At 40.2% G+C, this 16,059-nt stretch overlaps 1 protein-coding gene across 1 annotated transcript in view; it reads left to right on the forward strand.

The window, feature by feature from the left end:
- MYT1L (myelin transcription factor 1 like) overlaps nt 1–16,059 on the forward strand; it is a 1,346,830-nt gene that overhangs the window by 1,016,401 nt on the left and 314,370 nt on the right. Inside the window, exon 8 of the mRNA XM_078647878.1 lies at nt 3,230–4,186. Coding sequence (XP_078504004.1) covers nt 3,230–4,186 — 957 coding nt within the window. The remainder of the gene's footprint in view (nt 1–3,229; nt 4,187–16,059) is intronic.

The following is a 16,059-nucleotide window of genomic DNA, read 5'->3' on the forward strand; positions in this document are numbered from 1 at the left end:
GCTACCTCAGCAGCCCTGTTAGGAAAAGCATGTAAATATTGCATGTATGGGACCAGCGACCTAAATGGTAGGATTCCAGAAAAAGAGATGGTAGAGGTGAAAGTCTGCGTAAAAAGAGGACTTCTCAGTTTGCACCCACCAAGGGAGAAACAGTACCTCTTAAAGTGTCTGTACATAAAATGGCTAGCCCTCTCGCCTCCTTTCCCTGACCGGTTTAACCTTGCAATACAATAGCTGAGAGGAATAACTTGAACCACATCAGGAGCAGAGCCATCATGTAGCTATGTTTCCATTCGATGCGTCCAGAGCGGAGTCCATTAATAATGAAAAGACATCCAATTTATGAGCAGCCAAAGAATGCCAGTTTACCAAAAACATGCGCTGGGCTGAAACAGATGATTGACTCAACTCAGATAAAGGATGAAAGCCAGAGTACTCACAAATTAGTGAAGGAAGACTAGGGTCAGTGGAATGAGAATGGGAGTTAACTGAAGAGACTCAGAGAGCTTTCATTTGATCACCAGTGTAACATACCTTTTTTTGAAAGGAAGAGGCATAGTCCCTGTCCCCTGGCTCCGGCCAGATGTGGACCGGTGCAGACGGGCTTGCCTTAGGAGCTCCCACTGCGTGCATCCACACTACATCCCTCATTTTTGGAAGTCCAGCTGGAATACTGGAGTACATAGACAACAAAATGGTAGCCAAAAATATCCCAAGTAGTACAAAATAAATTCCCCCTTCCCACTGTACCTAAAGCCCAAAAATAGTAAAAAGTTCAGCAGCAAGATTTGTTTAAAAGTTGTATTTTTAAAGTAAGGCTCTTAGCAGCAGTCTTTCTCCCTCTGTATGGCACCTATTCAATTGTGTGTCTGCTCTAACTTACTTGATTTATGGAAGGCCAGCCAGAAGACTGGTGAGCGTAGAAAACAAAATGGCGGCCAAAAATGTCTCAAGTAGAACAAAACAAATTCCCCCTTCCCACTGTGGAAAATGACCAATACTGTATTAAAATGTTCAGCAGCACAATTTGTTCAAAAAGTAATTTTGTTTTAAAGCAAGGATCAGTTTTTAGAAGAGGTCTTTCTCTTTTCATATAGCACCTGTTTTGTTACCCTCATAGAACACATTGCCAGCAAGATCAAGATAACCTGGTATCAGCTCTCTCAATTTAAGAACGTGAAACTGTTTTCACCATCATACTCTTGAATCTAGATGGTGGCAATGTCTCACTCCTCTGCATCCCTGCCATAATGACCACAAACCCTGCCTACTTGACATTATAGTTAGGTGAAAATATCATTTGAAACATACCACTTTTAATGAATAAAACCACTAAAATTCACCAGATTGCAGCTGTCTCAAGTAACTGTAACATGTGCCCTAAAGTAATTATATCCTGTATCCACACATTTCACAGTGTGATGTGATTTGTTGTCAAATGATGCAGTGATGCTATCAATGATATCACAGAATATGTCACAAGTAATGTAATATGTGAGGTAATTGACAGTGCATGGCAAGGGTGCAAGTTATAGTTAGTTAGGGCACGAATTATAGTCATTTGAGTTTACTATACCCAATACATTTCAGTGGTTTTGTTAGTTTCAATTTGTATGTTTTAACTCACATTTTCACCCCACTTTAACGTCCATTTTAGCTTTGTTTTTTCAACGAAATTTTTTAATTTAGCCTTTGTTTTTATCAGTGACTTACTGGCTTTTTTTTAATGTACGTTACTGTCAAAATATAAAAGGCAGGGCTATTGGTTTTGTCAAATACCATTTAATTAAAGCATTTGTTAGACTGTCAGCCTTAAGATGGTGTTCCACCACACTGTTTCGCCTTCTCCCCTCCTGTTTTGCTAAATTCCTTTGTGTTGGCAGAACAATCCCCCGCACACGCCAAATTTCTCTTATAACATAAATTGTATCCACAGTCATGTCCGTTTCTGTCTTATTCTTTTTATTGCTGATCCACCAATCTCAGCCGCCAACACGTGTTTCGTCGCTTGTCGGGAATCGAATCCTGTAACTTCTTCAGGGCTTAATATAAAATACTTCATGCTTTACTTCTGGTGTATAGTCCAACTCAAAAGCTGTCATTTCTGTTGCTTCTCTGTCATGTAATCTCCTGTTATTTCCGCATTCCCCAATATCTATTATGCAAGTCCGATGACCACAAACATCCAAAGTGCAATCCGCCAGTGTGCACCACACCTCACAATTAAACAATTTTGAGCTGTGGGTACACTCAATGTCTATTCCCAATAACCGGTCAATATTAAAAGGCTTAACTATGACTTTTAAGGTACAGGGCAGCAGAGCACATCACCTTGCTGAGCTATCCTGCAGAATGAGGAAAGGGCAGGAATGCACCATATTTTTTCAATCCGGCGCATTCATGTCCTTTTCCCTTGCCCTGGTGACATTTTGGCACCTTAGCGCAAACGCAGGCACACTCCTGGTGTAAGGGTGACTGTGTTAGAGGCAGGATTGCATTTGTGCAGGAAGGCACCTCCCTGCACAAAAATAATCCTGAGAGGTTTTTTCTTCTTTCTCTGTGTGCTGCAGAAATTGGAACAAATGAGGAGAAGTAAAGATATTTCTCCATGTTACGCCTCTCTTGTGAAGGCGGTAGATTTTGTCACATTCCCAGGTTTACAAGTCCTTGTAAATCTGCGAAAGAGTCAAAATCCATGGGAGTAGCATGGGAACACCCACAACAAAACCCATGGAATGCCTACCAGGGCAGAGTAGCGCAACACACCAGTTTGTGCTGCATTGCACTACTCCAGATTCATGAGGCCACTCAGAGCCATGCAAAGTGGATTTGTGTGGCTCAATAATTCTGATTTAGAGGTTTGCTTTGCGCGTGTACCACATTGTGTGGTGCAAACACGACGGAAGCCTCCCATAATTACGCCCTAAAGTTCTAAAACTAAAAGTTTCAGTGTAACAGACAAGTCATTCACAGGTTCCTTTAATGGGGTGCTGAGGCAGAAGGGAGCATGATAGATGGAGCATCTAATAGATGTATACTTTGTGGTTGAACAGGGCCTCTTGATTGATAATTATGACGCAAATATTGGCTGGTTTTTCCTTTATATTAAATGCACTTTATCAGGATGTAGAAATAACTTGAATGCAGCCATATTAGAGGAATTGTGTTATAATCCTGACACCACAGCACTTTACGCTTGAGCAATTGTTTTCTTTCCATTGTCTTTCAGACCGCTGCTCAATGGATTGCCACAACTCCCGAATGATGCACGACACAGAGAAAGATGATAACAACAACGATGAATATGATAATTACGATGAACTGGTGGCTAAGTCCTTATTAAATCTTGGGAAAATTGCCGAGGACGCTGCATACCGAGCCCGGACAGAATCAGAAATGAACAGCAATACGTCTAATAGTCTGGAGGATGACAGTGACAAAAACGAGAATGTGGGGCGGAAAACTGAACTCAGTTTAGACTTAGACAGTGATGTTGTCAGGGAAACTGTAGACTCTCTTAAACTCCTGGCACAGGGGCATAGTGTAGTGCTTTCCGAAAACCTTAATGATAGGAATTACATGGATAATGCATCGCAGCAAGACAACCGGAACATGAACTATGTGATGTTGGGGAAGTCAATGAACAATGGCCACGTGGAGAAAATGGTGGAGGAAAGCGACGAGGAGGTGTGTCTCAGCAGCCTGGAATGCTTGCGGAACCAGTGCTTTGACCTGGCACGGAAACTCAGCGAGACAAACCCCCACGAGAGGAACCACCAGCAAAACATGAACATGCGGCAAATCAGGCAAGACGACGACTACCAGGGAAGGACGCCGGATCGGAATTATTCCGACATGATGAACTTGATGAGGCTGGAGGAGCAGCTGAGCCCCCGATCTAGAACTTTCACAAGTTGTGCAAAGGAGGATGGCTTTCACCACAGAGATGACGACACCGCCTCTGTGACCTCAGACAGGTCAGAGGAGGTGTTTGACATGACGAAAGGTAATTTATCTCTTCTGGAGAAAGCCATTGCTTTGGAAACTGAGAGGGCGAAAGCCATGAGAGACAAAATGGCAATGGACTCTGCAAGGAGGGATGGGATGCGATCGTATGAAGAGCAGCCACTGAGGCATCTGTCAGGGGAGGAAAGAAGGCACCTCAAGAAGCCATATTACTCTAAAGGTAACATTTGATCTAACTTCCAATGCCATCTGAAATTATTTTTTAATACTATAATGTATGTTGGTATCTTCAGATGATCCTACAGGAAAGCGCACGAAATTGGCAAAGTATTATTGTTGAATAACGTGAATCATTGAGCGGAAGTAACTATTAGCATTTACAGTGTAATGCTGATATTTAAGTATTTCAATTATTTTACTTATCTCAAGTCAGTACATTTCTCAAAGCTAATTAAATAAACACTGGCAATGTATATAGGTCAACATAATCATTCAAATAATTACATATTAACTTTTGAAATAAGTGTGATATTTAAAACTGTGGGGTTACCGTGTGACCAATAGACGTCTTTACAAGTGTATATATTGTGTTTCAGTTGCTTTTTATAGAATGTTTTACTTGCACAACCTAGGTGGATGCATGTTTAGACAGTCATATTTAGGGGCATGTTTACTAACATTTGGTGCAACGCAGCAAGACAATTTGCTGCACTGCACTGCGACAAACGGAGAGTGGCAGGAGTGTGCCATCATTACTAACACGTGGTGCATTCCCGCGCTCCCTCTGTGCTTGCGCACTTGTGGCTTCCAAGCACCGTAAACATATTTCTCCTTGTTAAACCTCACGTGCTAGGTATACCATTTTGATGCATTCCCAGGTTTACTAATCTTAGTAAATCTGGGAATGCGCATAAAAACCATGGGGCATATCTACAATAAATTGGTGGATGGAGGACCTTCCTGCACAAAAACAATCACAAGATGTGTTTTTATCGTTCTATTTGTGCAGCACACATGGAAAGAGATAAAACCATGAGAAATATAAACACTTATCCTCGTTATGCCTGCTCTGGGAAGGAATACATTTTAGGTGCAGCCCCAGATTCACGCTATTTATAAATCTGGGGCAGTGTCAAAATCCATGGGTGTTACGTGGGAACAGCCACAGCAAGACCCATAGAACGCTGACCTGCTGCAATGTAAGACAAAGCGGCAACTTGTGCTGTGTGGCCTTGTACCATGTCTACAAGGCCATGAAAAGCCATGCAGGGTGGTTTGTGTGGCCTTGTAAATATGGGCCTGCACTGTGCACCAATGGAGCGTCCAAAAAAATAATGCCTCAGTGGCACAAGGGGCTTGTAAATATGCCCCCATGGGTAAATGCATGGGAACACCCACGCGCCTTCCTGGGGCAGAGTAATGCACGGTAGCGACTTGCGCTGGCTTGCATTTCTCTGGGTTTACAACACAGTCATGCAAGGTGGCTTTGTGTGGCACACTGAAACCCCTGCATTTCCTTGACCACTTCGAGTGATGCAATGGCAATGCACAGGTTTAAAAAATTTGGGCCATCGTGTGGTTAAATGGCATGGGTTTATTCATCGGAAAAAGAAACATTTGTGTGAAAAATATAAGGAAAATTAAAAACATCTGGGGAACCAATTAAGTATATGCCTCCTGTTGAAACTGAAATGCGGCAATACAGCACTTCCTATAGAATGCATGCTAATTGTCTGAAAACCAAGCACCAATGTTCGTGGCTTGGAACAGTGTGGTCTTAAGCAGGATTACTCAGTCACCAGTGAAGACCAGATATTGAGGACAAGCACAGGAATGGAGCCTCATGCCTTCTAAAGTAATGAGCAGGAGGCAGATAATGATGGAGCATCACCTCTGTTAAACACAGAGATGCCCGTTAGAAATTGAACTGCATCAGAGTGACCGATAACTTTAGATAGGGGCAGTGACTGCACATTCATTATCCTGAGGTATTAGGGTAATGGAAACCATTTGCTATGCAAGGTAGACTGCGGCTCAGGTGAGGATCAATACCAATTTATTTCTTCTATGCATTTCGCTTTACTAATCTCTTTCTGTTGAGGAAGCTGTTACACAGTGGGTAGGCAGTGCTTCTATTTAAAGTTTCAAAAGATGAAAAAAATGATTTCAAAATGTTTCACTATGTCAGGGCTATGATTGTTTTCACATGTTTGCAATGTTTTGCACATGAACATATCATTATACAAAAACAAACACAGTTTTTTTACAAGGTACACTCATCAAGAGATCATGGACCCTGTATATATATGGGTTATGTAAATAATGCATGCAACATCTGTAGCACATTTGTTTTTCCCTAACAATGTCAGCTTTGCTACAATGCCAGCCTTTAACGCAAGTGTGAATTAAACGACGGAAGAATATAATTCAATTTTAAGAGAGTTTGTCTCCCTGATTTTTTACGGCTGAACATGTTCTGCATGGGTCCAGGAAGGCTGGATCCATGACACGATTTTCAGAATATTCAAATACGATACATTTGCATGCGATGAATCTCAATTGAATTCATTTTCATAGTCAGTACTTAATCGGAAAGCCTGGCACAAAACCATCTCTTCTGGACCTAAGTTAGACACTCCTGCTCTAGAGCATGTCATAGGGAAGGAGATATTCCCAAAAATACCACGAGCAAGCAGGCTGAAGGTGAAAGGTGAATAGCCCCTACATTAGTCTAGTACATATTGTCAGATAAAGACACTCAGGAAAGTTCGAAGCCAGTCAACTTCATGTGCAAGTATTAAAGCTTTGAGTTGCAGATTTGCTATAGGTGGAGGTCTTTGACTAATGCTGAGAACATTTCAAAAGTTGGAAGGGGTGCATTAATTACCAAGGTGCAGTGTACTGCTGAGGTAAGTCTGGAAACAAATATTTGTCAAAATCCTATATTTTACTCTATTTAAAATCAACTAAAACATACCACACACATACAGTCCTTCGTCAGACATATAGGTACCATTCTAATGGAAGCTCCTCCAGCACCAGCCGTTAGAGGGACGCCTTCATTCGATCTATTAATCACAATCTGACAGAGCAGGCCCCATTTATAGCCCCTTCAACATCATCCCCCTTAGTGACATTCTCAAAGCAATAGGACTTATCAATGAGTAGAGAAACCACCATGCTGATGCCGGGTGGTGGGGGAGGGGGGGAGACATTCTTTTTAGGGCACATAGATCTTTGTCTCGCATTGACTACTTCTTCATCCCAACTTTGACTTACACTTACTAGCCATGATGTTTCTCTATGCTCGTGGCTTGTTTAACCATATTCCCATGAACATTCAGATGCACAGGCATGCCCCCAAAACTTATCCACTGTTGAATGTAAGTCCCAAGTGGTTGATCAAGGCATAATTTAGAGCTATTCTTAGAGATGAAAGGACATATATTTTCAAACCAAAGTCAAGACCGTAGATTCTCCAGCTACTCTCTGGAGGCATACTAGGCTGTCATAATGGAGAAAGTCAACTACACCACAATACATCTTAAACATGAATACGTTCAATAGAGAGCCAAATTAGAACCCAACCTATAGCAGTCTGAAAACAAACTTAAGGATAATTTGCAACAACTGGCAACAGCTAACTCAAATGGACAAAGCTAGTAAGATATATTTGACATCTCAAAATAGACTTTATGGACACAACAATAAGACAATTAAACTACTGCACTGACTGAATCACAGGGAAGAGATAGCTAGACAATTTAGTTGCATATATGATGACACCAGTAGACTATTTACACTCCCAACTGAAATAGCTAACATTTCTGGACAATTCTACGGCAAATTATCTAGTCCCACACCACTCATTTTACATGATCATTTTATTACATACTTTCATACTGTTAATCTACTTCACCATTCTGAGGAAAATAAATATGTTGTAGATGGAATGCTAACACCTGAAATTATCTCAGAGGCCATCTTGCAGTTAATGTCTGGATAAAAACCTCCCCCCAATGGATTTCCAGTCGACTTCTTCCAAGATTCTGCAAGCTCTCATACACAACGATGTCTACCTAAATGTAAGACAGAGATGAGAAGCCTTCCCAGGGACCGAGTTGAAGCTCACATAACAACAATCATAAAACTAGCTCACCCCACAGATGGAGATGTACCTCATATAGGCCAATTTTACTCATCAACACTGAAGCCAAGATACTTGGAAACATTCTTGCCAAATGCCTATCTAGAATAGTTGAAGCTCAGGCCAAAATAGGCCAGAGTGGAATTACATCAACCTGATCACCATTAAGCAAAATAAGACGTGTACAATGCCAGACATTGTCTTAGGCACTCTAATCGTCGCTAGCCTTGCTACTAGTAGATTCTGAAAAGGTCTTTGATAGCTTTTCCTCCTGGGACTACTTATTTCCCCTCTTAACATACTTAGGATTCAGCATTTACTTAATTCCATATACTCACTTATTATAAAATGGACTGACAACACAAGTGGGAGTTGGGGGAATACTGTCTGAACCCTTTTTCTATTGGTCGGGGATCGAGGCAGGGGTGCCCAGACTCGTCTCTGCTCTTCTAAAAAGCCACCACACCCTTTGTACAAAACTTGAGACAAGAAAACCAGATCATGTGATTTAAAAGATCTGATGCTCTTGAAGATAATTTATGGTGACGTCCTATTTATATTCTTGTGATATTCAAGTTCATCAGGGCCAAAGATAATTCAAACTTTAAATGAATTTGGTTAATACTCTCGATTAAAAGTGAACTGGAATAAAACAAACTATTGCCTCTTTGTCTGACTACAGGCAAAACAAAGTGGACACAATAAACTGACTTACAAACGAATGCACACCACTTTAAATATCTTGGCATACAAATGACTAAAACTGCAATGATAGCCAGAGTATAAAATTATGCAGTCTATGCAAAATAAAATGCAAAAAGACATACAGCACTGGTCCATCTTTATGCTTTCTAAAAGGGGTGAATTCACCTAATATATATTATACACCTGCCCCGAACCTACAATATACTTCAGAACGATCGATTACAACTCCCTAAAAATGTCATCCAAATGCCTTCTTCTCAACTGAGGTCCTTTATATGTCAAGATGTATGTCCCAAAGTGGCTATGTCTAAATACTGAAACTCCACATGGGATGTTCGACTCAGCATGGTTGATCCATATCCTATTGCTGAGCAACAAATCAAGCATCTAGAAAAGAATTAGGGATCTAAGTAACATCCCCCTTGCACTACCTTTATGGATGAACTTCCAAATTGACTTCCCTGCCATTAAATAAGGTTCAACTCATGTAAAATCTCACTCACCCAGATACAATATGCCAATAAAATACCTGGCGAGAGCTCGCTGTGGTTGGCGAACTAATTCCTTCAAGTAGTCACTTTAAATGGCTATAAAAAATTGGGACCACCTAGGCTTTTTGAGCTTGAACAGTATAACAAGACCCAGTACTGTCAAGTCCTTTGATGAAGAGTTCCATCTCCAAAATTCCTACAGATGAGACACATCAGGAACTCTTATCTCACTAAGAATGAAGTCACTTCAGACTTAAGCCTACATGACGCCAAACTAACCATGTCCCAAATGCATGCATACATTGGCACTATAAAAATCTCTTTCAATGAATACCCCAAACATCTTTGATGAAGTGAGGCTGGCTTGGGAGGCAGATCTGGGTCCTTTGGAAGACAAAGAATGGATTTTTACTGCAATGCCACCCAGGGAGGAAACTATATCTTTCAAATATAGGCTGATACAATTCATGAATATACACCAAATCAAACTAAATGTACAATACATATGGTGGATGCAACATAGACTTAATCCATCACACTCGAATCGAAGATGGTGATTTCCTGCATTAAACATGGACTTGTATAATTATCTGTCTCTTCTGAGCATCCACAACCAACATATTGGACCTGGGTTGCCAGATCAACCTAATTCTGCAAGCAGTCCTTCTAAATATCATATAAGATGAACGTTTTAAATGTGATGAAGACTTTATTGAAACTTGGCCTGGTACTGGGAAAAATAGATATTGCCCAAAACTGGAGGAACCCAGCTGCCATCAGTATTATGAAATGGAAGGCAGGGCATGACGCATGCTGTACCTTATTATCACCTGTAGATGAGGCTAGGAGATATCCGCAGAAACATAGAAACATTTGGGGAATTGGCTGCAATACAGGAAGGGAACCAGCAGGTACATAGGAAAGAGGTCCGACTGGCAGACCACATTCGGAGTAACACAACTTTGAAAATTTTGTTAAGAATGAGCATATTAAAGAATTTTATCACAAATATGTGTGTATATATTCATGGATTGTATTATAGGCTCAAATATGGATTGATGACTAAAGCAATTGTGACACTGGTATGTTTATAATACTGTAACACTGAAAAACCTAATAAAAAATTACATTCATTATCCACTAACAATACATAAACCTGAATCATATATTATTCTACACATTTTTTCTATGCATTCATATACTATTAAAATTAGGTTACTTTATACTATATCATTGTTTTTTCCTTTTAATCAAGCTTAGCTTATATAGTTGGCCATGCCAAATAATATTATTTTATTGTCTGTTCTGTATTTGTATAAATGAAGACTTTCCCTCATCTACCTTGTTCCTTTAAACTTAATTAATTGTACCAACGAAATTCTTCATCACCATCATCATAAACTTTATTTTGATCACAAAAATCTTTTAAGGTGCATCTCACAGGATTATTACAAACATAACAATCACAATTTAAAAATAATTTAAAAATTAGAAAAAAGAACAGTAAAACACAGATAAGCATTCCTGCAGAGATTTTGGCAAATGGCCCATTAATAGCATAAAACAACATTGTTATCTGGGATATTACACTATCTAATCATATATAGTCCTGTATATGAACAATGGTTCCTGGAGCAGCACGTATACCATTCATTTTTAAATAAACAATAAAACAAAGTTGGCGACCAGGCCGATAAATTAATATTTCAAATGAAGGGCCATGCACTTAAAAACATACATCTCAATAAATAGAATAGTTTAAAAAAAATATCACAGATTATTAAATGAAAAATATGACACAATACACTTTGAATGTCTAATCCATCAGGCCATCAGTGCTAAGAATTCAGAGCACATCAAGATGGTGTCTGGAGCCAATGCACCTACATAGGGGGACAATTCACTTGGACCTCAAATTTTTGTAGTAAGTGCAAAATAATAATAAGTGAACCAGAGAGCCAGGTCCTCCTTTGCATGCTGGACACAGATGATCATGTGCGGCGTGAATTTGCCATCTACTGCAGAACACCCTGGTAGGGAGGGCCCTGTATCTAAATTGAAGGAATAGTTTCCGCACCATAGCTGGAGCAATCTCATCAATAGTGTGTTCATATTTGGGATAGGATTTAAAGTCTGTGAAGACTAGAGTAAGCAATCCCACAACTTTGTCACACTTTCCACCTGAATAAATTCCCAGTCATTTTCTTTAACCCTGTCACTGGAACTCTGGGACATTTCCTCTGCACCTCTCTAATATGTTTCCCACCCTAGGCTCCTCAGAAGTGTCCTAAGGGAACATAACTAGGGAATTTTGCTAACACATGGGGACAGGATAAGATCAATAAGACCCATACAATAGAGACGGAGTGCTTCAGTAGGCCATAGCCGATGCCAAAACATTAAAAGTCTAGACTCTATTTTGTGTGCAATCTTCCTTTGATCTTTAATGTTGTACATTTTGAGTGCTGGTGCCACTTTTCTTTACATAGTTCTTCTGTGCATCTTTGTTATATGTGAAGTTTGCTGGATAAGTGAGAGATGTGGAACCCAACACAAATTTGGGGTGAGCTGTATACCTAAATAATCAAAGTGGAGACCAGTTCAATAGGGTTCCCCCTAAATAGCACAAGTCTCTTCGATGGCATCAGAACACCATTGGAAAAACCATATACTTGGGGCCCAATTCAGATGACGTTTGGAAGACCTCCAAATTGGATTTGGCTTTACCGGATCCGAATGGTAGCTGTTGTTTCCGGCCGAATCATACACAGGTCCGAGCGACCAAGTATGATGCGAAGATCGCGTACACGACGATCGAATCGTTTCCAGGACCCAAACCTGTCCATACGACTCGTTCGTAGCCGAATCGTTCAGCGAAATGGAGCCAAATTCCGACCGAGCGAGTACAATGTACGATTCGGACAGCCACTTCGCCTCGATCTCAGCAAGCCGAAACGGCTGATGTAATTGTAATTCTGGGGTCCGTAGCAGTCCGCTCTTCACCCAGGGCACTCCGAATCTGTCAGGTGGGTGTGCCCATGGGTCTCCCTGATCCATACATGCATGGTGTGGCAGGCTTTTCCCCACCCACCTCCTTTTGCTATGCTAGCCTGTGTACGCATCTAAACACAGGCTCCCATAGAGTTCAATGGGAGTCCGAGCGAACCGAGTCTGTAAGCATACGGCCGCATCATACTCGCTCGTTCGGAAAGCCCTCCGGATCCGAGTTGCACGGAGGGCTTTCCTAGCGATATCGGAATCGGGCCCTTAGTCTTTACTTTATTTAGTTCCAGCTCTTGTTCATAACAAACAGAATTAAAACCATTCAGTACCAGTTGGAGCCCTTGGAGAGACTTTGATAACAATACCGCAAGTGAAGAGAAGGCCCAAAGCTCTTCTCCCCTTGAAATTTGGGGTGTCGCACCCATCTTTGTCAAGATAACCCACTACTCCGCTAGTGAATAATGAAAACAGTGGGTGCCAAAACGCATCCCTGTCTGACTCCACGTCCGTTCTTAAAGGACTCTGTCAGTTGCCCCTCCTCTCCCCACTTGACCTGGGTCATGTATCTATATGTATTCCCCTCTAGATGTCCAATACATTTTCTTGGATTCCCATCTCAACCAGCATCTTCTAGAGTTTGTCCCTTGGCACCAGGTCAGCAGCTGTTAAAAAAAACATGAACGCTACAAAAATGTGACCCCTTTCATTATCACTTCTTTCCAAAAAATACAGATAAAAGAGAAAACCTGATCCTGAAATTGGGGCAAAACACTGCCTGAAAATCAGACAAGATATTTCCTTCTGTAATCCACTTCTGAAGACGCACCAATATTTGTTTACAAAATATTTTATGCAAATAATCTACTAAACTGCCCTATTCCCCTTCTTGAAAATTGGTATAATCATCTCCAGCTTCCATGAAGCTTGACTCCCCATACCCAAAAGGATGGCAGTACACAGAAGGTTAATATAAGCACCCTATACTTCTGGGTCTTCACTGTATAGGTCATTCGGGTTCCTATCCGGGCCTGAGGCTCTCACTGGAATACATGTTCTAAACACTGCATAGGTTTCTTTGGGTGAAAGTACGAGGGCTTCTGACTTACTAAGTGGGGCCTTTTCCAGATGGCTACAATTTCCGTCTTCCTCGCCAGTTTCACATGACTACAATCCACCAAAATGGTTCATCCACTCATTAGGTTAGACAGTAAATTCAAGGGCCATTCAGATATAATGCTACTCTCTTCCAAAATACTTGTTATCTTTTTCTACCAGCGCTTTATGGAGGGTTGACCATTATGAGCATGTCCATTGCCTTTTGGCATGGTCCATTGTCTGTCTATACCTAGCTCTGCTTTTTTGGCAGGTAACAAGCCCAGGCAAAATTAAAGAATTTTTTTTTAAGAATGTAGGCTAAGAATTGACACAGAAATGCACAGTGAATAATAAAAATACACAATTTTAATACATTTCATGAAAATATAATAAAAACATTTAATAAACAGTATCTATAGTAAAAACAGATAGAATTTGTTGATCTGAAAATTATATCAGTATTGTGTCATCAACAAAAATTCTTAATGTATAAATCAATAGAGGGTTTTTTTGCCGACGTCTGACCCGAGAGACCGTAGGAACCCACAGGAGGCTTTTCAGCCCCTAACTAAGTAATGGGAGATATCTAATTTAAATCAACTCCCTCGCTGCATTTCTGCTACCTCCAAGAACGTATCCTGACCGTTTGGAGGCTTTTAGCTTTTACCTGCACATCATTGCAAGTCACTTTTGCAGCTCCTGCCTTTTTGATCAAAGTTTTTATCATTCGATGAATGCGCCCAGTCTGTTTCACACGTTCAGACTGTCATGTTTTCAACCGCGCACACATATTAGTTTATCACGCAGGACCTTTTCATGAGTTATCAACCGAGTTGCTGTTGAATTTGGGATCCTACGTTAAAGACTACAGTCATCCATAGGCTTCATTCTTGACAATTACTGTTGTGTCAAACACCCTACTCAGATTCAATATATTAGATGGTATTTTTTCCTGATGAAGACATTCCTTTTGTCGAAACGCGTAGAAGAGGACCGTCTATTCTTTATTGATTTATACATTAAGAATTTTTGTTGATGACACAATACTGATATAATTTTAAGATCAACAAATTCTATCTGTTTTTACTATAGATACTGTTTATTAACTGTTTTTATTATATTTTCATGAAATTTATTAAAATTGTGTATTTTTATTATTCACTGTGCATTTCTGTGTCAATTGTTAGCCTACATTCTTAAAAACATTTTTCTTTAATTTTGCCTGGGCTTGTTACCTGCCAAAAATTGTCTTACCCTGGTCCCAGGAATATTATCTGATTACAGGGGGTCCTTGTTACTTGCAAGTTTATACCTAGCTCTGCACCTCGCTAGATCCTGATGTGAATTGGATTTTTCCGCAAATAGGAACTACCCCTTCACATTCCTACATTCCTGATTGTACCAAACTGCTGCTTTTAACTGATTCCACCCCACAAGTTTTGCTTGGCCCAAGGTATCCCAAATCTGCAAATATAATGCGTTATGTGTGGTTTTCATTTTCTCTATTCTAGCTTCTTGGGGAAGGGAGGACAGGCAATCCATCTCCTGTATTAGTTTACTATTAATAATTTTAAGGGTCACAGGCTTTTTTCCACCCAGTCCCATCTTATAGTCCTTACATTATTGGTATGGGATAGAGCACCCAAATCCCTGGAACCCTTGTAAGCTGCTTCCATCCCTTTAGAATCATATATAGTTAGGTTAAGAGCTTAGTGGTCACTGTCTATTCTTTTGACCACTTCCATATCATGAACAGCAGGCCAAAGTCTACAGTCAGCCAAATAATAATCAATATGACTTGAGTGTTCAGGTCTGTTGTAGGTCATTATGTCTTTACGATCAGATTTTGGCTGCACCATTGGTAGCCCTCAACAACAATTATTCTTTTGATATGAAAATATTTTTGTCTTTATTCATATATCTTTGTTTTATAATTTCATCACATATAGCAAGTTTGTACTCCTTTTTATATATTTTTTTTGATAATTCCTTTTACATATGTATACCAAGAGACATAAATTATTTTTACATTCATACACAAACCAATATTATATACAATTAAAAACCTAAAGGAGGGGTTAACAGATAGTCTAAAGGCTGACGGTCGATGTAAGGAGAGGAGAAACAAGACGTGCGTTTCGGCGTTAAAGCCTTCGTCAGGCAAAGCCGTCTCAACTTTTTCAAAATAGTGTTGCCGCTGTACTCCATAAGAGCGTAGCCAAGACCAGCTCCAGTACTAGTTTCCTCCTTGCTGGGCCCCACTCATTTATGCACGATATAAACTCTAGTTTTCAACACAAAGAGAAAGGGGATAGCAACTGCAAAAATGTCCGGGTAACCAACAGGGACAATTTTTATTTTACATTGAAGTGCACTTTTCACCCAAATCACTTAGACCCGGATGATCTTCCTTTCCCTTTATTCACCACATTTTGGTAGTAGGTAGTAAACCCACTCCTTTGTAGAGAAGTCAAAGTCTATGGGCCCGATGTAGGTAAATCAGATTTACCGCTTCATAAATATCGAATTTTACCGATTCGGTATTCATGAATCGGTAAATCTGATGTTGGTATTCATTCGGTAAAAAATACCGAATCGGTATGATTCGGTATTTACAGATTCTGTAATTATTTGCCTTGAAGCCCATAGGAA

The sequence above is a fragment of the Lissotriton helveticus genome, chromosome 6, assembly GCF_964261635.1.
Source record: "Lissotriton helveticus chromosome 6, aLisHel1.1, whole genome shotgun sequence".
NCBI lineage: Eukaryota > Metazoa > Chordata > Amphibia > Caudata > Salamandridae > Lissotriton > Lissotriton helveticus.